Below are 22,787 nucleotides of genomic sequence, written 5' to 3'. Positions count from 1 at the left end.
ATCTCTCTTCAAAATGTGTAATAAGCGTTGGGAATTTTTAGAAAATTGTATAAATCATTTATTGGAGTAGATTTGATAGAAAAAAAACCCACTTAATTCCTCGGTTTTCTAAAGCGACACTTATTTTGAAACAATATTTTTAGGGCTAAAATGACATTTGAAGAGTATTATTTGATTAACTTTCACTATAAAACTTTTGCCTATTATCTTAATATAATAATATATACCCCCTCTCCTCCCCCCACCCATTGCTAATACTGTAGTTTAAAGTGGGATAGAGGGACCTAAAATTTGTTTCTCAAACAAAAAGGTTCAAGCTATGGCAGAAGCTCCTATGCCTTATACTCCTTCATCACCTTCTTCTCCAAAACAATCAAACTTACCCACTTTCTTCATTGTCGGAATAGCAGCTGTCTTACTTGGCCTCTACAATCTCCTTATCGTTCGATGGTGCAACGAAAATAACCACACGAATGATCAGTCTACTGAACAAATATCTAGCCATGTTTCTCTAGATAACCTTAATGTGAACTTAATGTCCAGTTTCAGGTACAAGAAAGAAGGAGTTGAAGTTGGAGGAAATGATCATGAGAAGAATAATGATGATATTGAGTGTTCTGTGTGTTTATCAGATTTTAAAGAAGGGGAAGATGTAAAGCAACTTCCAAGATGCAACCACTCTTTTCATGCTTCTTGTATTGATGTGGCTTTATTCTCACTTGGATTGCCCTATGTGTCGTTCTCCGGTGGAGCTGCCGGTGCTTCACCGGAGTAGTTTCACACGACAAGAGGAGAATTTTAGAGAAGGAATTGTAGTTCAAGGCAATTCAGTTTAGTGTTTCTGATTAGTTTTTTGTTTATAGGAAAACTAAGTTTTTGCATGAAGAGTTCCGTTGATCCCAGATGGGGTGGGGTAATTGCAAGGCTTGAAATCCTACGGAAAATATTAAAACTATTTCATGGAAAATTTACTACCTTCTATCAACATAGGATTGCAAGGCTTGAAATCCTACAAAAACTTAGCCAAATAAGAAGAAACATGACCTAACTTCTTTTTTTTGGTTGTTGTCTTTGTTGTGATTTGAATCTTCATGTTCTCTACTTTCATGCATTTAATTGACAACCAGGCTACAAGCTTATGTGCTAGAACACAAAAATTTGGGAATCAAGCGGAATAGTTTTATATTCCTAAAACGCCAAAAAACGAGAAACGGTCATGGCGAAACGGTGACTATTGTTCCTTAGGTGTTGTTGGATGAGCCGAAAAAATTTTAGGCGAACGTCTGGTCGCCCAGATGCATGTAGATGATGTGGACTATAACACATAAAACTTTAGAAATCGGACAAAATTTCAGTTTTATAGTCCTAAATGCCAAAAAACGAGGAACGATCATGGCGAAGCGGTGACTATTATTCCTTAGGTCATTTATGATGGACCGGTAAAATTTTACGCTATTCGGGTCCGGTCAATTGGATGCATGCAGATAGCGTGAGCTATAACATATAAAAATTTGGGAATCGGGCGAAATTCCAGTTTTATTGCCCTAAAACGCCAAAAACTAAAGAACGGTCATGACGAAGTAGTGACTATTGTTTTTTAGGTCATTTTTGATGGGTCGGCAAAATTTTAGGCGATTTAGATCTGGTCGCCTGGATGCATGCAGATGGCATGAGCTATAGCACACGAAAATATGGAAAATCGGGCGGAATTCTAGTTTTATGGCCCTAAAAAGCGAAAAAATAAGGAATAGTTATGGCAAGGCGCTGACAATTGTTCTTTAGGTCATTTTATGGGCCGACCAAATTTTAGGTGATTCCGGTCCGTTTGCCCGAATGCATGCAGATGGCGTAGGTTGTAGCATACGGAAATCTGGGAATCGGGTAGAAATTCTATTTTATGGCTCTAAGGAACAATAGTCATCGCAGTGGCTATTGCTTCTTAGGTCATTATTTATGAGCCAAACAAAATTTTAGGCGATTCAGGTCCGGTCACCCGTATGCATGCAGATAGGGTGGGCTATAACACACAAAAATCGGAGAATCGGGTGAAATTCCAATTTTATGGCCCTAAATTGCCAAGAAAGAGGAACGGTCATGGCAAAATGGTGGCTATTGCTCCTTCACTTTTTATGGGCCGTCCAAATTTTAGGCAATTCGGGTCTAGTCACCTGTATGCATGCAGATGGCGCGAGCTATTAGCATACGAAAATATGAGAATCGAGAGACATTCTAGTTTTATGGCCCTAAGATGCAAAAGGAGGAACGGTCATGGCGAATCGGTGGCTATTGTACCTTAAGTCATTTTTGATAGGCCGGCAAAATTTTAAGCGATTCGGGTCCGGTCGCATGGATGCCTGCAGATGGCGTGCGCTATAGCACACGAAAATCTGGGAAATCAGGCAGAATTTCAGTTTTATAGCCCTAAATCACAAAAAAGAGTAACGGTCATGGCAAAGTGCTGGCTATTGTTTCTTAGGTCGTTTTTTATGGGCCGCTCAAATTTTAGGTAATTTGGATCCGGTCGTCCATATACATGCATATGGCGCGAGCTATATCATACAAAAATCTGGAAATCAGGTGAAATTCCAGTTTTATGGCCTTAAAATGCCAAAATAGGAGGAACAGTCATGGCGAAGCGGTGACTATTGTTCCTTAGGTCATTTTTGGTGTCCGACAAAATTTTAGGCGATTCCGGTTTGGCCTCTTGGAGGCATGTAGATGGTGTGGGCTATAGTATACGAAATTCTGGAATCGGGTGGAATTCCATTTTTATGCCCTAAAACGCCAAAAAAGAGGAACAGTAATGGTGAAGCGGTGGCTATTGTTCCTTAGGTCGTCTTTTATGGACCAGCAAAATTTTAGGCGATTCGGGTCTGATAGCTCAAATACATGCGGACGGCGTGCGTTATAGCACACGAAAATCTGAGAATTTGGGGAATTCTAGTTTTATGACTCTAAAACGCCAAATAATGAGGAACAGTCATGGCGATGCGATAACTATTGTTCCTTAGGTCGTTTTTGATGGGCCGACAAAATTTTAGCGATTCGGGTCCCGTCGCCTGGATGCATGCAGATGGCGCGGCCTGGATGCATGCAGATGGCGATGCGATAACTATTGTTCCTTAGGTCGGTTTTGATGGGCCGACAAAATTTTAGCAATTCGGGTCCCGTCGCCTGGATGCATGCAGATGGCGCGAGCTATAGCATAGAAAATGTGGGAATCGGGGCAGAATTCCAATTTTATGGCCCTAAAACGCCAATAAACGAGGAACGGTCATGGCGAAGTGGTGGCTATTTTTCCTTCGGTCATTTTTTATGGGCCGCCCTTATTTTAGGCAATTTCGGTCAGGTCACCCGGATGCATGCAGATAGTGGGCTGTAACATACAAAAATCTGGAAATAGGGCGGAATTCTAGTTTTATGGAACTAAAACGCCAAAAAAAGGAGGAACAGTCATGGCGAAGCGGTGATTATTGTACCTTAGGCCGTTTTTGGTGGGCGGACAAAATTTTAGACGATTAGGGTCCAGTCGCAGGATGCATACAGATGGTGTGTGCTATAACACATGAAAATCTGAGAATCTAGTGAAATTTCAATTTTGGCCCTAGAACTCTAAAAAATGAGGAACGGTCATAGCGAAGTGATGACTATTGTTCCTTAGATTTTTTTAATGGACCGACCAATTTTTAGGCGATTCGGGTCCCGTCGTCCGGATGCATGTAGATGGTGTGGGAGATAGCACATGACAACAACAACAACAACAACCCAGTGTAATCCCACAAGTGAGGTCTGAGGAGGGTAATATGTACGCAGACCTTACCTCTACCCCGAGGGGCAGAGAGGAGGGCGATAGCACATGAAAATCTAGAAATTAGGAGGAATTCCAGTTTTACGGCCCTAAAACGCCAAAAAATGAGGAACGGTCATGGAGAAATGGTAACTATTGTTCCTTAGGTCATTTTTTATGAGCCGGAAATAATTTAGGCAATTTGGGTCCGAGCGCTTGGATGTATGCTGGCCATGGGCTATAGCACACGAAAATTCAGGAATAAGGTGGAATTCCAGTTTTATGGTCCTAAAACGCCCAAAATGAGGAACGCTCATGGCAAAGCGGTGGCTATTATTCCTTGGGTCGTTTTTATGGGCATGCAATATTTTAGGCGATTCGGGTCAGGTCGTGCCGGATGCATGCAAATGGTATGGGCTATGAGCACACGAAAATCTGGAAATTGACCGAAATTCTAGTGGTATGGCCCTAAAACGCCAAAAATGAAGAACGGTGATGGCAAAACAATGACTATTGTTCCTTAGGTCATTTTTTATGGGCCGACAAAATTTTAGGCAATTCGGGTCCGGTCGCCTGAATATATTTGACGTGTGTTATAGCAGACGAAAATCTAGGAATCAGACGGAATTTCAATTTTATGGCCATAAAACGCCAAAAAATGAGGAACGATCATGACGAAGTGGTAGTTATTGTTAGGTCATTTTTGATGGGCCGACAATATTTTAGGCGATTTGCGTCCGATCGCCTGGATGCATACAAATGGTGTGGGCTATACACCATAGTTAATTATATTGTTTAGACTTTCTTTTAGCTAAGCCTATGTTGATCTCATTTCCATGATCATGTCCTTCTTGACCTAACCAATGTTAATAATTTCGAGGATATCTGTTAGTAGAGCCGTCAAAATGGACTTGGCCCGTGAGGCCAACCTAACCCAGCCTGCTACTTGGGCAGGGCTGGGTTGGATTTTTAGCCCATTTAAAACTGAAGCTTATAAGCCCAGCCCAAGTCAGCCCGTTGGCTCTTGAGGTTTGACTGAGGTTGGGTCTGGGCCGGCTCGTGGGCCAAAAATTAATTAAATTCAAATTTAAATATTTAAAAAAATTAAAAAGTAAAAAATATTAATTATAATCCCCATTTTCCAATCTTAGATTGCTCATTTATCCTTCCATATCAACTAGAATTTATATTTTTGACATGCATGTAGTATGACAAGATTAGTTTTTCTTTTGCTTAACTAACAACGAACTAGGAAAGTTTTAAGTGGCCAATAATAAGTTTGGTTACTTTAATATATTATTAATTATTAAATTGCTCTTCAGTATAGAAAAAGGTCAAGTTTTAATACCCAAAGAAAATTGACAACACTAGCAAATTTCATGAATTTTAAAAATTTATGTACTATAACGATGAAATCAACAAATAATGTTAAACCTAAATTAAAAAACCTTAACATATAAACTTATTGATGCAATTCCTGAACCCAAGAAAAGTGAAAGAAAAGTACTAAAAAAATATTCATATAACGTTAAAAAAAGAAGAGCTAGAGATATAAAGAATTTGCATTTCAATTACGAGATTCCTTATCAAATATCAAGATTCTTGTACACTCTAAATAAACAGAAGTCATTCATATGATTAAGAGATTATGTCACGAAAAAATATCTAAAGATTTGAAACAATATTTTTTTCTAAAAAAATTGAAGGGTCGGTCCGCCCTAGCCCGCGATCCTCTTAGGGCTGGGCTAGCCATTTTAAGGCCCATATAGATGGAGGGCCGGCCCACCCTAACCCACCAAATTTAAAAGCCCACGAGGCTTGGGTTGGGTTGGACTGGACTAACCCATTTTGACAGCTCTACGTGTTTGAAAAAATTAAAGGATGTTCACTAAACTTCTGATATCATTGAAATCTCTTAGATATGTTTACTTTTTTTTCTTTTACAAGGAGCATTCCTAAGACTGTGTGATGATTCTGAAGTTTGCTCATATCAAATTGTCAAAAAGCTCATCAACCTGTTTGAGGGATGATGAAGGTGATGCCACAATTGAAGGAACCACCCCCTTCTTTTTTTAATCTCGTTGAAAGACTATACATCTATCATATCTCAATGCATTTCTTTAGACGAAGACTCCCATTTGTTTCTCCTTTCGGACGATGAATCTTTCTCAAAATATGAAGTGTGAATCAAACTCATATTTGAATTGAAATTGAGATACCGATGCAATTTCTTCCCTTCTGAATTAGATAGTCATATCTAAAAGAAGTTGACAACGGCGTCACATGAGCCTGACCAACCCAAAGGGCATGCAGCGAGTTCACTCTTTAATTTCCAGTTTAAGGGTGGTGACCGGAAAGGTGCTATCGGAGAATGAAAGATGTCAAAAAGCATCTTATGAAGCAAATGGCTTAGAAACTGATATAAAGCAAATTCTTAAGTGAGCATATCCTACTTGCCCTCTTCCCACAGTTTCAATAATTCAGTGACTGCCAAAAAAATAGGGGAAATTTCTCACATATTCCACTCAAAATCGTATATAACGGCTGTCTTACGGCCATAATACTTAAGCCCATATCTTTGTTTATTAAGCAATAACCTTTGCCAACTGTTAATTCCATTACTGTGTTTCATTAACAACCTAGCCATGCTGTTTCTAACTAGCAATGTTCCACTTATCGAGGGAATGAAAAAGATAGGCTCACGCAATATTCGGTGTTAAAATTCCCAAATCTGGAATGACAGGCGGCCAAAGCGCACCACGGATATGACAAAGAAGCACCCCTCAATCAATCAGAATCCAAACAGTAAAAGAGGAAATCTTTCTTTCTAATACAAAAACTTTACCGCGAACTTTTTCAATCATTCGTGTAACTAAGTACTATAATACAAATAGACTCAAGAATAAACAGAAAGCATCGGGCATGCTATGTGTTGCAATGACAGACCAGAATTTTCACAAATGTTACAAAGCCATATAAAGTTTCCATTCAATCTGTAAGCAATTTACATTTTCCTCAAATTGTCTAACCTTGCTTGCAGATCACTGTCTATCCCACCGTCGTCATGTTCACTTGCCTCAGCTTGTGCAACCTTGTTTTTCGCTGCTGGAGCAGCCACCGCAGAAGAAGGAGCATTGACAAGCTGCCATTAATTCAAGGACCATAAAATTAGCAGTACAAACATATGATAGATCCAAATAAGTGTGTAACGAAAGAGTGGTAAAATACCTCATTATTCATACTAATTCCAATCTCATCAAGGACCTGGTTCACCAACTCTTCAGTTTCTTCTTCTTCCTCATCCCCTTCCAAAGCATCATCGATGGCATCTCCCATCACCTCACTCACCATTTCCATCTTTTCATTTTGCATCTCAAATTCTTGCATTATTCTCTGCAATGCCGGCAAATTCATCTGCCTGTTCATCTGTCCCATTGCCTTTGTAACACCTTTCATTGCTTCACCCATTGCTTGTGTTGATTTCAAAGTCTGATATCAATGATAATATTTGGGTATTAAGAAAAGAAAGAGTTAGCAAACCATTCATTCTTCGGACAACCAAATATGTTTAAGTGAAATCGACTCTGTTAAGATCTCTTAGTCAATCATTCACACAGCATAATGATTTCCATCAACCAATTTGCCTGTAGCTAGATATTCCGAACGACAAGAGAAGATACCATATTATCAGGACATCTCAATTCCTTTGCAACACGAAAAGAACACTTTTTGCTTCCTTTCCAAAGATAGATACTCTCTTTTATTCTTCTACTTCCATGTTTTTAGCTTTTCATTCTTTCTCTCTTTCATTTCTTTTTCTTTTTCGCTCTGAGCCGGGGGTAGGGGTGGAGCAATCAAACTTTAATGATTTCAGTGTAGATAGACAACCCAGTGGTCAGGCATGCAAAGGACTAGTTTATCAACCTTTTTTTTTTTTGGAAAGAAATGAATTTATCAACTTCCAGTATATAGAATTATTATGTGCAAATTTTTGTATCGATGCTCCTTCACCACAAAGGCAAAGGAGCAGATTTCATCTAGCTTCATACAAATGAACCAATGGAGACCCATTTAAAATTGTCCATGAGCATGTGAAGGAAATTTATTGTTAAGGTTGCAGAATTTACTCAAGGGGAAGGGCAGGAAGAAATCAAGGATACTATTACGCAAATATTAAGTTTTGCGAACAACGTCCCACAATGACAGTGGTTATATTCTCAAGAAAGATTAATACTTTTCAAGAAGTAAAACAATAGCAATAGCTACAGCAGCAACAAAAGCTGACAAAAATGTTAATGATAATGATCATGTCCATAACTACCTGTATTCTGAGGGAGACACCTTGAAGTTGGGACTTAAGCTTGTAAAATTTTTCAACCTGATGCCTTGTCCTGATAAGATCTTTTGCCATCACCTTTACAGCACCCTAGAATCAAAAGAACTTCAAATCACAAACGGGCTTAAGCATTGTTATAAATCCTATCTCCTTGCACTATCTATAGCATAATACTATACCGACTCAAAAACAGAAGTGATAAAATAGCTTAGTGTCTTTTTCCAGGACTCGATGCACTCGCACTAACTCTATACAGTAATTATTTGCATATGATTGTAAACTCTACTATACCAATAGATTTTCTGTTCAACTAATTGACCCACATCTAAATTAGAAACCTAAGCGCTGGGTTTTTTTCGCGGTTCGTCTCTGAGCAATGTTTGATTAACTAGAGAATAGGCCCTCTTCAGCACTTCATTAATGGTATGACTGATGTTTACTATTAGTTCAAGCAACCTACAATACCAATAACAAAATTGAAGGATAGGCTCCTCCATCATAGAATAATCCACCTCTAAAAATAAAAAAGATGGAGAAGTACTCCTTACTAAGACAGTGGGGCTAAGATCCAGAGAGAAGACCTACCATCTGCCCTTGCTTTGCACTTTTCTTTATCTCTGCAATTAGCTTCTTCTCTTGTGTTTGTAGCCCCTGTCGCTCCCTTTCTATTTCTCGGATAGATTTATCAAGCATACGCTTATTTTCACGCAGGAGCTCTGTAAATGAAATAAAACATTAAAAAATCTGCAAAGATAGGAAAAGCTAACAACAATCACATTCCGTCAAGTTCCACAAGGATATCACAGAGCATTATCATGCACCAGTTTACTTAAGAAACAATAAAGGGGGAAATTAACAGCTAAAATCCATAAAACTGAGAATCAGCAAGTAAAACTGTACAATACCAAGAAAAAGTTGTATTATTTTCTAAGAACTATAGCAAAATCAGTTTTCTATAAAAGAAACAGAGCCATGTTAAATTTAATAATAAACTAAAAAAGATAAGTGAATAGACAAATAGCACCATTACAACATGCAAAGACTTCTTAAAACTTCAAGAGAGGTATAGAAAAGTTAAAAATTTCAAAAAAGAATTAAAAGTTCTCTAAGCGATCCAAAAGAAATAATGGTAAATTTTCCAACAACAATGGATTACCCATCTCCCAGTGTATTACAATTTTTAAAAGAAAGGAAAAACGAAAAGGTCCGAGAGATAAATTCCCTGGTAACTATTCCAGCACAAACAATGTTACGAGTCAAACTCTGATCAAATTCATAAACCCCAAAATACAACTCAATTCTGATATATTGAGACTTCTACAAAACATGTAAGGTAAAATAATGATACATTCAGACATTAAAGGACTCGTAAAAAAATATCTGTAGAGGTATGATTTGGGATATGGACTCGCAACCTTGCTCTGATAAATAAGTAAGTATACCAGACATACAAACATAAAATTGACCTAGTTTATGAGATCAATTTCCTACACAAAAAGGTGACTTTTCCAAAAGAAGTGGGCACATACACAGAACAAAGCACTGAACTTATCTGAATCAAGTTAGTTTTTCTTTTTTCCATTTTTTGGGTGTCAACTTATTCTAGCGTTTGTATTTGAACAAGACCAACACAAAGTTGGGGTTTTACTGGTTAAGCTTTAACAGTAGAAAATACAAATCGATTATAAGAAAATCAACCTTTTCCCTTTCTTGGCCTTTTTGCTAAGATCAAGTGTAGTATTTGTCCTTATCAGTTTAATATCCGTTGGATGTTGTGTCACGTGATATTCACTTATATTATGGGAAAAACAAGCTTTAAATATTTTAATGGAGCAGTAAAGAGATGCTCCAAAAAACCTGCTTGATCAGCAAAATAGAAATTTAGAATTTACATAATAATGGAGGACTAAAGATTGGATCACGATACTCTCATCCTCAAACACCATTTGAAGAATGCTAAAACCAAAAAAAAATAAAAAATTACCGAACCTAAGGTGGCCAAAGCCAAATCTTTGCCATCAATCTAGCAAACTTCAAAATTTGAACATCCTAAATAAGTTATTCATTATCCTAAGTCCACTTATGCATCATCCGCTTTCCCTAAAACTTTTTCTATAATTTAGAATAGTGGGGTTTGGACCAGTTTGCGTGTACCTCGACTATTCCACCGGGTACTTGCTACCTTCCACCAGCACAGGTACCGGCTAATTCTAACAAACAAGGCTTAAGCAAATGGCTAATTCTAACAAAGCACGTTTGCACGTGCTTCATTGGCCTCCACAACCCCCCCCCCGGGTGCATCTGCCTTCTTAAACTTAACTAAGCAAAAGCATCAAAACCAGAAACCTAATTTCGCATGAGATAGAGATTCTACAATTACAAATCAATGATGAAAGGTCAATCATACTGAATTTAACAAATTTACTCAATTCCAGGTGATCGCGCATCAATTCAAATAGATCGCTAAATACATCACGAAATAGAAAATTTTAAACCGCAAATAAATCATTAAAATAGCAGTAAAAATCAATTGGATTAAAATCAAGCAGATATTTTTTATTTGAAAAAAAAAGGTACCTGCAGGAGTTTTTCTCTTTCCGAATAGGAAACTCATCTTGATCGATCGATCGGTCGGTAGAATAATCAATTGCTTTCGATTGAATAATTATTCTTCTAGTTATCTTCTTCTCTATCTGAAAAGGAATGATATTTTGAAGGAGAAAAAGTGTGGGTTTAGGCTTAAGGAAGAGTCAAGTACTACGCGGCAAGAGTGGTTGGCGAATCCAATTCCGCAACACGGCGAAGTTAAGAGTCCCAAAAGGAACTTTCCGTTAGGAGATGGGCTTCGGGTTTGATCTTACATAGGTTGGCCTCTTTAATTGGACTCCGAGTCAGCCCATTATATTGTAAAAATTGCACGGGCGTCCTATTTGATCGTCCCCATTTAATCTATACATATTTTTTTTTAAAAGTTTTAACTTGTACTTATTTTTTGAACAACTTCAGCCCCCGTTCTCCTCCTTCTTTTTCTTAAGATATTTACAGTACGATAACACAGGTTAGCATCTGGTCTTCATTGTTATGACTTATCAATAACAATGAATCAACTAACATAAGCTGCACGACTTTTTTTATTTTTTTCGCATTTTTGATGTAATATTTTTTCCTTTGAAACAAATAAATTGATCTGTGGGGTTAAAGTAATAGTTTCACTTTATATCACTTAAACTTTATGATTATTTGATTTATTTCCATTGAAGGCGCCTTTTTCTAATGTAATTACTGACCTGCTCCATAAAAACGTTCAAAAAGAAGAAAAAAAATAAAGATCCAATATAGTGATTGTATGGGTCAAAAAACTATATAAGCTTTTTTGTTACGTCCCGCAATATTACGCCGATGTTATGCTCTACAGTATTACATTATAGTGATGTTAAGCTTTGCATTATTAAGTTACAATAGTGATGTCACATCTCACAGTACTACATTACGACGATGTTGCACCCTGTAGTATTGTACGTTGAATTTGTCGTAAGGTAATTGACATCAGTCCAAGGAAAATATTATTCGGAGATTATAAGGATTATACTATTTCAAACAAGTAAAAAGTAAATTCGTGAAGGTGAGAGGGGAAACAAGTCGAAGGAAATAAATTTTCGTCCAAGTTTGGCATTTGGGATAAAATACGGGTCGAACGATAATACTCGATATTTACGGACTGGTACCACACAAGGTACCATATGACCATATAATAGGATGTATACAGTGTATTAAAAATAAGTAAAACTTTTAGTAAATTGAAATAATTGTTAATTATGCGGGTAGTTTATTAATTACCGGGTAACGAAATATATTACCTAATCAAATTAATTAATTGTTGGATAAGATCAAAATTCCACGTGGCATCAAACCACTATACCAACCGTATGACTCTTAGTCATAATTCATGACTAAGAGTCATTTTGTAAATAGGTGGCAAGTCTTAAAGACAAGTGGGTATCTTAAGAATGTTTTAGGAACATTTTTAATAGGTGACAACCATATATAAACTTTAGTTAGTCTCAAGAATGCTTGTAGTCTATATTGGTAATCTACAGTTCTAGTGTGCATTGCTATTAGTTAAGGTTTGTCAATATTATAAATATGAGAATATGAGAATGGAAAATCATACCTTCATTCTCAAGAACGTGATTAGCTCAAGTTTTTAATAGTAACGTGAGGCATCTATGATAAATTAAGGATGGTTATATTCAGCAAGTAATGGATCTTAAGCACAATTTCATATGAAATTATACTGTGTAATAGCAACGGGATTTTGCGCTTCTAAAGGAGTACGGTGCTATCCTTCTCAAGAATATCATACGGATTATCCTCTATTTCAATCTCGTTGTTACATGTTTGTCACAATCAATGTGTGTTGGAGGGATTGTCAAGAGAATCGGTTCAGGTATGTTAAGGCTAAGCTCTTCTTTCATTTGGCATGATCTCGTAATTACACAAGTTTGATAACGAGTCATAAAGAAAAATTCATATCCCGCAAATTACGTATATTTTGGTAGTCTCGCAAATTACGTATATTTTTCTAGTTTGTAAATTACGATATTCTCATTATCGGGACTTCATATTCAATTGAGTATTTCCTTCTTTCGGGCAAGAGAGCAGAGAGTTTACATATGTACAGTATTAAACGTATTTTCATTACCATCGAGCTATAATCGATGGGCAGACTCCTATTGGGCAACCTCTGATCAGATGGTAAGTTATATACCGAGCCTACTGTGGCCGAGCGCTTATGAGCGAGCCCAGTTGGTCGAGATACAGAGCTTAGTATGGTCGAGCTCCTATGAGCGAGCCTACTACGGCAAAGTAGTTATATATATATATATATATATATACACATACCGAGCCTTATAGGGCCGGATAACTATTTTATTCACTATATTGAGAGAGTTGAGTCAGTATCAGTAGATGAGCATATCTTCAGATTTTCTTTGACTCCCAGTTATTTTCAGTTATTATATTATCAGTTCAGTTTTAGCTTCAGTATCTTGCCTTACATACTCGGTACATTATTTCGTACTGACGTCCCTTTTGCCTGGGGACGCTGTGTTTTATGCCCGCGGGTTCTGATAGACAAGTCGAGAGCCCTCCAAGTAGGCTATCAGCTTAGTGGAAGATGTTGGTGCGCTCCATTTGATTTGGAGTTGCTTGTTTGGTTAGTATGATTTAGACGTGTGTTGTTTGGTATGGCGGGACTCTGTCCCGACCTTTATGATATTTATGTTCTCTTAGAGGCTTGTAGACATATGTCGTGTACGTGAAAGATTGTACGACCTTGTCGGCCTATGTTTTGAGTTTATAAATGATTATGTTGGCCTATTAGGCCCGTATGTCACATGTATATAATGATGTAATAAGAAAGATACGTTACGTTGGTGCTTGATTGAGTAAAGTGATGGATGCCCATCGCGGCCCATCGGTTTGGATTGTGATAAAAGTGGTATCAGAGCAGTTCTGTCCTAGGGAGTCTACAAGCCGTGTCTAGTAGAGTCTTGTTTATGAGTGTGTCGTGCACCACACTTACAAGTATGAGGCTACAGGGCATTTAGGACTGTCACTCTTTCTTCTTACTCTAGATCGTGTGGTAGAGCTCACTTATAAGAATTCAAGTCCCGAACTTCTATTCGTAATAAGACGATGCTTACATTCAGAAAGTCGAAATCGATAAGAGATACAGTTGTGGAATTATTTGTTTAGAGGAACTCGATTTTGCATCTTGCTTATGATAAGTAAATGTGAGGTCTTTAGCAAATCATGGGTGTACTGAAAAGTGTAAGCCTCTTGATAAGGGACCTTAAGGCAAGAATATTTATCCACCTTTATGGTAGATAATGCTTTTAAGAAGTAAAAGAAGCAAGGTGAAGAAGGGTACGAGGCACCCAGTTAATGAAGATTATCGGTATTACAGTTCCAGCAGAAAAATATAAGCACTACGAGTTTCCCTCAACAGTAACAGAGGTATGTACAATTGGCTGTACCCATCTCAGTTATGCCCTATGGGGGCTAACAGGTGTAGTTTAAGAAAAGGACAGAACATCAGGACCTGGCTGGGGTTAGAGTAAACTAAAATGGTGAATGGATTGTTTGTGTTAGTAGACATTTCCAAAGGATATTGCAAATGTGCTAATAGATCTCCGTGTGAGACACCCAGATTGTGCACACGCATAGTACAGCTAGATACAAGTACTACAATGATAGGAACTAGAAACCTTGAAGGGATAAAAATTGCATTAGTATGGCTTCAGTCCCTAGTAGAGGGAGAACGTTAGGCAACTCGAAGAGCCAATGGATGGAGCCAGGGAGCTAAGAGTAAAGGAATATCTTGTTCGTGTTTTCAGAATGAAGTGATAGACATAAATGTTAGTAGGATATAAGAAGAGAGCTAATGAAGCATTAAGAGTAAGATGTGATATATAGATGACAACGGTAGTTCAAAAATATGACAGTATTACAGAGTTTATAGTCACGTGAAGGAAATGATAAGAGGTGACAGGCCTTGAGACAACAAAAAATATAGGCCATAAAGTCATATCTTCCTTTCGAGAAATAAGTCTATGACTCCAATGCGACTACCAGAAGGAAAAGTTAGACCCCAGGATAATAAAAATCAGTATGGGCTAGTGAACAAGATAAACTAAACATGAATTAGAGGTTGAGTGAGGTTATAATGATCGACATCATGAGAATTTCAAATTTTGTTCCGGCAATAACATAATGAACAATAGAAGAAGATTCAGGAGAAATTCGGAGAATGGTCATTCAGGAAGACGCTTCCCTAAAGCAAGCAATGTGAGCAAAGTTAAGCTTAAGGGACTGTATGTACCAGTTACATTAAGTGTCACCTTTGCGAGTGAGGAATTTTGTTATCCTTGGTACAGAAGGATTATCGCAAGGCGAGTAAGGGTCATCAACGCTATGAAAAGATGCCAGAGATGAAAAGGTAAGACATCTATACGTATATCATCATAGCACTAAATCTTAGTACTCCCCTAAAGGGGGGAGAATATGGAGTGATGTGGCATTAAGACAAAATTAAGTTGTTCTAGTAACTATGGAATGGTAAAGGAAGAGTGCGATAAAAATAAGAAAGTAATGAGATTGCACTTATCCGAATCCTATAGATATGCTATGATTCCAGAACGTTATGTAAGCACGATGTCAGAAAAAGGAAGTAAGGGTTCCTACCCGAAAAGTTATTATTAGATAAGGAGCCAGTACATAAGGTAAGTTAAGACAGGGGAATAACCCAAGAAAGATTACACAGAATATGATATGATAATGGGCCAATGAGTAATTAGTAGTTGATGCAGGAATAGCCTAGTCATGACTAGATAAGAAGTTACGGATAGACTAACAGATCATGCAAGATGAATGTAGTAAACCCTAACATGGAGAATTCAACCTCGCAGTAATATCATTATAATACTTGAGATATATTCAAATAAAAGTCGGGGTGGTTAAAGGTATCGTATGTCTGTTATGGGGATAAAGAAAGTGCTACTGGAAAGGCAATCAAAATATCAGTTCAGAAGCAACCCTACAAGCACAAGGGCATGGAGGTAAGCGACTACGGACAATTTTAGGCAAGGAAGGACATCAAAAGGTCTGTAATACGCTCACGGCTTTACGAGGGTCAATGGTTCTCCCTAAGTACTAGAAAGAGAGACTAGCTGATGAAATAAGGAAGAAGGCTTCAACCTAAGCTGGGTAACCTAAGGAGGAAATGGTCTTATAACGACAGTCTCACAACAACATTGTATGCACTCCAAAATAAAATGACACCTACTGTGGCTAAGTAACGAGAAGTAAAATCAGAAGTGATATTCAAGATCATATGAGTTCTATGAAATTCCAATATGCGTGGACACCAAGATAAGCTATGTATGCACGCAAGAAGGGGGCAGAAAGACCAAGAAAAGTAATTGCTTACGTTTGAAGAAGGCTGAGATGGAACAAAAAGAATTATTCAATTTAGATCCAGAGTTAGTTACGTTATGAACGCACTTAAGAGTTTGGAGTTTTATACATGCAGCATATACAGCCGTAGAAAATTCCGGTATAAGTTAAAAGAAAGAATTGAACCCAGGTCATAGACAAAGGACTGTATTATGGATATTCCTCAGCACCTATAAAAGGCTAAATGTAATAACTAATACCATGAACCGTATATTGGTAGGTAGCTTAAGCCAGAATAAAGGCTGATCAGAAGAAGGAGGAAACTAAAGAGATATATCAACGAAGTAAATCAGGAATCTGATTATTGGACCCTGAAAATTATAGAAATCGTGATTGAGAACATTGTAGAATCACTCTTACTATCAAAGGTACACGAGAGATAATGCAATAGCCATATTCTATAATGACTCTACGATAAAGCCAGTCAGAGGTGTCCCAACCTCATAAGAAGTTAGTATGAAGCTCTCACGAGATTGTGTAAAAAGGTGCATGTATTATAATAGAAGTTCAAGACGTGGATGTGAATTATATCTATGAGGATGGAAGGTCATGAAAGAGATAGAAGATATGATGTGAGGCCTTAAGGAAAGTAAGGTAAAGGTGAACAATGAACGAGATACTCAAAAGCAGAAGGTTGAGAATATTCCATACTTAGAAGGCTAGAAATGCGGGGATTCAATATCCAGGAATGATAGCAGCGACATTAGTAGCATATCTTCTAGCCTATGGTCTAGGTATCGAAAAAGCCTGATTATGAGAGTAAAGACTAGTTAGAGACGATGTGATGTCTCGCTTGATGTTCTAGAACAACATAAGGAAATTTATGGTGCAATCAAGTTGAAGGAAGTCCGCAAATAGTATAAATAGATTTGTATAGGTCCCAAGCTAAAGTATAGTAAAGCAACAAAGTTTTATGACAGGAGCAAGAACGAGAAAGGGCGAGTGAGATGGTTACGAGAACGGATAAGTCCTCGGGATTAGAACCCATGAAAACAAGAAAGCTAATGGTTTCTCTAAGTTATAGAAAGTCCAGTATAACCTAAATAAACTCAAAGGAGTCTAAGACTAATAACATTCAGAAGAGACGGAATGCTGCCCTATTAATAGAATAAGGGTGTAATTACTACAGACAAAAAAATAATGATTGGGCCTTCGATTGAGTAACGATCTGATGAATAAAAGAAAGGGATATCATGAATTGGACATGATTAAATTACACCACGCAAGGTGAATCACATTGGGAGGCCTGAGATACGGTTATGAAAGTAGGGTATAGCAACGGGTGGATCAATCTAATCATTTCAGATGTTCTCTGATAAAACGTGAATCCTAGCAGCAATATTACATAAAAGGTTAAGTTATCAGGGGTGGATTATGGATCAAAATTGAGGCGAATCAACAATGGATGGATAAAAGTTATAAAGTATGAGAGGAGATTAGGTCGTCATTCTTAAGATAAACAGTAATGTGGAAGCATTAGAGGACATAGATTTATACGTATGGGATAAGCAATGAAAGTAACCTGGGATTTGGTAGCAGACCTCAATAAGAGAGATTGAGGTAAGAGTTATGGTATAGTATGACCTATGTAGATGCAGTAAAGTCATACGAATGGATAACCAGGTCTATAAAATAAGATATAACAATATTCGTAAGTTCGATAAAATACCAAGTAAAGGACTTCAGGATTGGCTAAAAGCTGGAGAAAAAAGGAGAGGAGAGTCACATAGGCACACTTACAAGGTCAGTATCGTAGAAGCCACATGATGGAAGGTAGCAACAGTTACGAGATTGGAAGGAATTCGATCACAAATCATGGCGTGGAAAAAAGGCCTAAAGGGGGAAATACCCAGGACTTTGGAATTATTTACAGAATAGGCGCCTAGATGGCAAGGGAAGTTCTAAAGTATTCGGAAAATATAAGTTATGAAAATGATAAGTGCATCACTCAACATTCGAGGACGAATGTTCCAAAGGGGGAAATAATATTACGCCTCGCAGTATTATGTCGATATTACGCTCTGCAGTATTATATTACGGTGATGTTACGCTTTGCAGTATTAAGTTACGACAGTGTTGCACCCAGCAGTATTACATTACAGTGATGTCAATTTTCGCAGTACTACATTACGACGATGTTGCACCCTGTAGTATTGTACGTTGAATTTGTCGTAAGGTAATTAACATCAGTCCAAGGAAAAGATTATTTGGAGATTATAAGGATTATACTATTTCAAACAAGTAAAAAGTAAATTCGTGAAGGTGAGAGGGGAAGCAAGTCAAAGGAAATAAATTTTCGTCCAAGTTTGGCATTTGGGATAAATACGGGTCGAGCGATAATACTCGATATTTACAGACTAGTACCATACAAGGTACCATATGACCATGATAATATGATGTATAAAGTGTATTAAAAATAAGTAAAATTTTAAGTAATTTGAAATAATTGTTAATTATGCGAGTAGTTGATTAATTACCGGGTAGCGAGATATTACCGAATCAAATTAATTAATTATTGGATAAGACCAAAATTCCACGTGGCATCAAACCACTATACCAACCGTATGACTGTTAGTCATAATTCATGACTAAGAGTCATTTTGTAAATAGGTGGCAAGTCTTAAAGACAAGTGGGTATTTTAAGAATGTTTTAGGAACATTTTTAATAGGTGACAACCGTATATAAACTTTAGTTAGTCTCATGAATGCTTGTAGTCTATATTGGTAATCTACAGTTCTAGTGTGCATTGCTATTAGTTAAGGTTTGTCAATATTATAAATATGAGAATATGTTTATGAAAAATCATACCTTCATTCTCAAGAACGTGATTAGCTCAAGTTTTTAATAGTAACGTGAGGCATCTATGATAAATTAAGGATGGTTATATTCAGCAAGTAATGGATCTTAAGCACAATTTCATATGAAATTATACTGTGTAATAGCAATGGGATTTTGCACTTCTAAAGGAGTACGGTGCTATCCTTCTCAACAATATCATACGGATTATCCCCTATTTCAATCTCACTGTTACATGTTTGTCACAATCAATGTATGTTGGAGGGATTGTCAAGAGAATCGGTTCAGGTATGTTAAGGCTAAGATCTTCTTTCATTTGGCATGATCTCGTAATTACACAAGTTTGATAACGAGTCATAAAGAAAAATTCATATCCCGAAATTTACGTATATTTTGCTAGTCTCGCAAATTACATATATTTTCCTAGTTTGTAAATTACGATATTCTCCTTATCGGGACTTCATATTCAATTGAGTATTTCCTTCTTTCGGGCAAGAGAGCAGAGAGTTTACATATGTACAGTATTAAAAGTATTTTCATTACCATCGAGCTATAATCGATGGGTAGGCCTCTATTGGGCAACCTCTTATCAGATGGTAAGTTATATACCGAGCCTACTGTGGTCGAGCGCTTATGAGCGAGCCCAGTTGGTCGAGATACAGAGCTTAGTATGGCCGAGCGCCTATGAGCGAGCCTACTACGGCAGAGCAGTTATATATATACACCGAGCCTTATAGGGTCGAACAGTTATTTTATTCACTATATTGAGAGAGTTGAGTCATTATCAGCAGATGAGCATATCTTCAGATTTTCTTTGACTCCCAGTTATTTTCAGTTATTATATTATCAGTTCAGTTTCAGCTTCAGTATCTTGCCTTACATACTCGGTACATTATTTCGTACTAACGTTCTTTTTGCTTAGGGACGCTGTATTTCATGCCCGCAGATTTTGATAGATAGGTCGAGAGCCCTCCAAGTAGGCTATCAGCTCAGCGGAAGATGTTGGTGCGCTCCATTTGCTTCGGAGTTGCTTGTTTGGTTAGTATGATTTAGACGTGTATTGTTTGGTATGGCGGGACTCTGTCCCGACCTTTATGACATTTATGTACTCTTAGAGGCTTGTAGACATATGTCTTGTATGTGAAAGATTGTACGACCTTGTCGGCCTATGTTTTGAGTTTATAAATGATTATTTTGGCCTATTAGGCCCGTATGTCACATGTATATGATGATGTAATAAGAAAGATATGTTACATTGGTACTCAGTTGAGTAAGATATCGGGTGCCCGTCACGGCCCGTCGGTTTGGGTCGTGACACTTTTTCAAAAACTTCAGCTTATATAGTACTGAAGTTTTTACAAATGAACTAAATAACTTTAGCTCTTCTGCTGAAGTTTTTGAAAAAGCTTATACAGGAGGTCATCACTTGTTTTAGAAATAAATTCTGTGCTTCGAGGCTTTTAAAATCTCTTTCAGTATCACCTCGATTTGTGTGTGCAGTCCGAGCGCATAGCCGGAAAGCCATTATGTGAAAATCTGTGAAAAATAATGAATTTTGACTTTAATATGAATTTAAGTTGACTTTGGTCAATATTTTGAGTAAACAGAGCCAGACCCATGATTTGACGGTCCCGGAGGGTCCGTAGGAAAATATGGTACTCGAGCATATGCCCGGAATCGAATTCCGAGGTCCAAAGCCCGAGAAATGAATTTTTAAAGAATATTGTTTTCTAGATTATTTATGAGTTTTTGTAAATAAAATGTGTTTAAAATTTTATGGTATCGGTCCCGTATTCTTGTTCTGGAGATCAGTACGGGTCTTATATATGATTTAAGTTGAGTCTGTAAAATTTGGTAAGAAACGGACTTGAAATGACGTGAATCGAGCGTATTTGAGAAAATTGGAAAATTTGAGGTTCTTAAGTAATTTCATGGTTTTGATGCTAAATTCATAGTTTTTGATGTTATTTTGGCGATTTGATCGCACGAGTAAGTTCATATGATGTTTTTGAGTTAGTATGCATTTTTGGTTTGGAGCCCTAAGGGCTCGGGTGAGTTTCGGAAGGTTTTAAACTTAGAAAAAGTTGCTGGTTTTCAGTTTCTGGTGCACAGGGATTTTGTGCTTCGCGTTCGCGTGGCTTCACTCGCGAACGCGGAAGGCAATCTCCCTCAGGTGAAAATTTGTTCTTCGCGAACGCGGAGCTTGGGACGCGAACGCGAGGCTGTGGGGGGAATACCCTATGCGAACGCGTCCAGGCCCTCGCGAACGCGTAGGGTTAGTGGCCTGGGGGAGGGATTTCACACTTTACCTTACGCGAACGCGACCACCTGACCGCGAACGCGATGACTCTGGGAGCTAAAGCTTCGCAAACGCGATGGTCAGCTGGGCCTGACTCATTGCGAACGTGACAGGACTATCACGAACGCGATGAAGGCCTGCCTAGTGATTTTAAAATAGAAGAAAAAATGGGCAGAACCCATTTACTTCATATTTTCGAAATTTGGGAGCATTGAGGCGACTTTTAAAGAACAATTTCTTCCCCAAAACATTGGTAAATGATTCTAAACCTTTTTCTTTCGATTTCCCATTGCATTTCATCAATTTTCATCCTAAAATATATGGTTTTTATGGTAGAAATTAAGAATTTGGGTAGAGTTAGGGTTTTTTGATTAATTGGGATTTAGACCTCATTTTGGGGTCGGATTTGGAAATTAATTGTATATTTGGGCTCGTGGGTGAATGGGTGATCAGATTTTGGTTCGAACCTCGAGTTTTGACCAAGCGGGCCCGGAGTCGATTTTTGACTCTTTGGGGAAAATGATAGAAAACCTATAATTAAGCATTGGGTATGAATTCTTTAGCTTTTATTGATGTTGTTAAATCAATTTGGACTAGGTACGAGTTGTTTGGAGGCGAATTCTAAAGGAAAAGCGGTGTTTGAGGCTTGAGTTGGCCGTGGAAGTTCGAGGTAAGTGTTTGGTCTAACCTTAGCTTGAGGGATTAGGAGTTGTGTCCTATTTGCTATGTGTTACTTGTTGAGTACAACGTATAGGCATAGTGACGAGCATCTATACGTTGGTGTCAAGCATGATCGTGAGTCTTAAATTGAAATCGTTGTGTTCCTAATAAGTACTACGAATGCCTAAGTTGTTGATTCTCTGTGTTGAGCAAGAATTATAATTATTCTCGTGGAAATTGCGTATGGTTGGATATTGGTGTTAGCTGAGATTTATTTGTGAAGTTAGATGTTGGAACAAGTTTTGTTATAGCTGATTCTCTTGCCGGGACGTATTTACTTATACTATCGATTCCCTTGCCGGGATAGTGTTATTTTCCTTATCGTTCCCTTGCCGGGACTCTTTTGTGATTGTTGTTGAATTGCATGATTTGGATCGGGTTGCACACCACAACAACATTATATTCGGATCGGGTTGCGTGCTGCAACAATATTATATTTGGATAGGTTTGCACGCCGCAACAACATTATACTTGGATCGGGTTGCACGCCGCAACAATATTATAATTGGATCGGGTTGCACGCTGCAACAGTGATAAATGATATGGATCGGGTTGCATGCCGCAATAGTATTTTTTGTTATGATTTGGATCGGGTTGCGCGCCGCAACAATAGATAGTAAAAGTGATTATTGATTGGTTACGATTTTCTTATTCTTTTGCGGTGAATTTAAATTGTTCTATACGCTTTTCTCCTTAATTACTGTTGGTAAATGATATTCCCCCGCAACATGTCCTCCTCCCATCTTTATTTGTATATTTCTGTGTTATTTTCTGCTGTATATGATATAACTGCACAGGTTTAATTGGTTGTCTGGTCCTAGCCTCGTCACTA

General features: G+C 37.7%; 2 protein-coding genes and 1 pseudogene across 2 annotated transcripts; 2 read left to right on the top strand and 1 right to left on the bottom strand.

The window, feature by feature from the left end:
* Positions 1-319: 319 nt before the first annotated feature.
* On the top strand, positions 320-775 carry LOC104249564 (RING-H2 finger protein ATL1-like). The gene has a single exon (XM_009806008.1). It carries the CDS (start codon positions 320-322, stop codon positions 773-775), a length of 456 nt encoding a protein of 151 aa, XP_009804310.1.
* Positions 776-6,593: 5,818 nt separating this feature from the next.
* On the bottom strand, positions 6,594-10,956 carry LOC104249556 (vacuolar protein sorting-associated protein 2 homolog 1). The gene is made up of 5 exons (XM_009806001.2): positions 10,701-10,956; positions 8,709-8,839; positions 8,109-8,213; positions 7,016-7,276; positions 6,594-6,929 (listed from the first exon to the last, which is right to left on the bottom strand). Exons 1-5 carry the CDS (start codon positions 10,735-10,737, stop codon positions 6,792-6,794), a joined length of 672 nt encoding a protein of 223 aa, XP_009804303.1. The 5' UTR covers positions 10,738-10,956; the 3' UTR covers positions 6,594-6,791.
* LOC138872300 (U2 spliceosomal RNA) lies at positions 9,825-9,985 on the top strand (annotated as a pseudogene).
* Positions 10,957-22,787: the final 11,831 nt, after the last annotated feature.

Source organism: Nicotiana sylvestris, chromosome 6 (assembly GCF_000393655.2).
Source record: "Nicotiana sylvestris chromosome 6, ASM39365v2, whole genome shotgun sequence".
Taxonomy (NCBI): domain Eukaryota; kingdom Viridiplantae; phylum Streptophyta; class Magnoliopsida; order Solanales; family Solanaceae; genus Nicotiana; species Nicotiana sylvestris.
Note: the sequence above shows the minus strand (reverse complement) of the source record. Positions and strands in the feature narration are given on the sequence as shown.

What these genes read in the sequence shown, in the direction of transcription:
- LOC104249564 (XM_009806008.1), top strand. Translation starts at nt 320, where the DNA reads ATGGCAGAAGCTCCTATGCCTTATACTCCTTCATCACCTTCTTCTCCA.
- LOC104249556 (XM_009806001.2), bottom strand. Translation starts at nt 10,737, where the DNA reads ATGAGTTTCCTATTCGGAAAGAGAAAAACTCCTGCAG. An exon ending in GTGCAAAGCAAGGGCAGATG is followed by an intron (nt 8,214 to 8,708) that starts GTAGGTCTTCTC and finishes TTTTGATTCTAG; the next exon opens with GGTGCTGTAAAGGTGATGGC. An exon ending in GTGTCTCCCTCAGAATACAG is followed by an intron (nt 7,277 to 8,108) that starts GTAGTTATGGAC and finishes CATTGATATCAG; the next exon opens with ACTTTGAAATCAACACAAGC.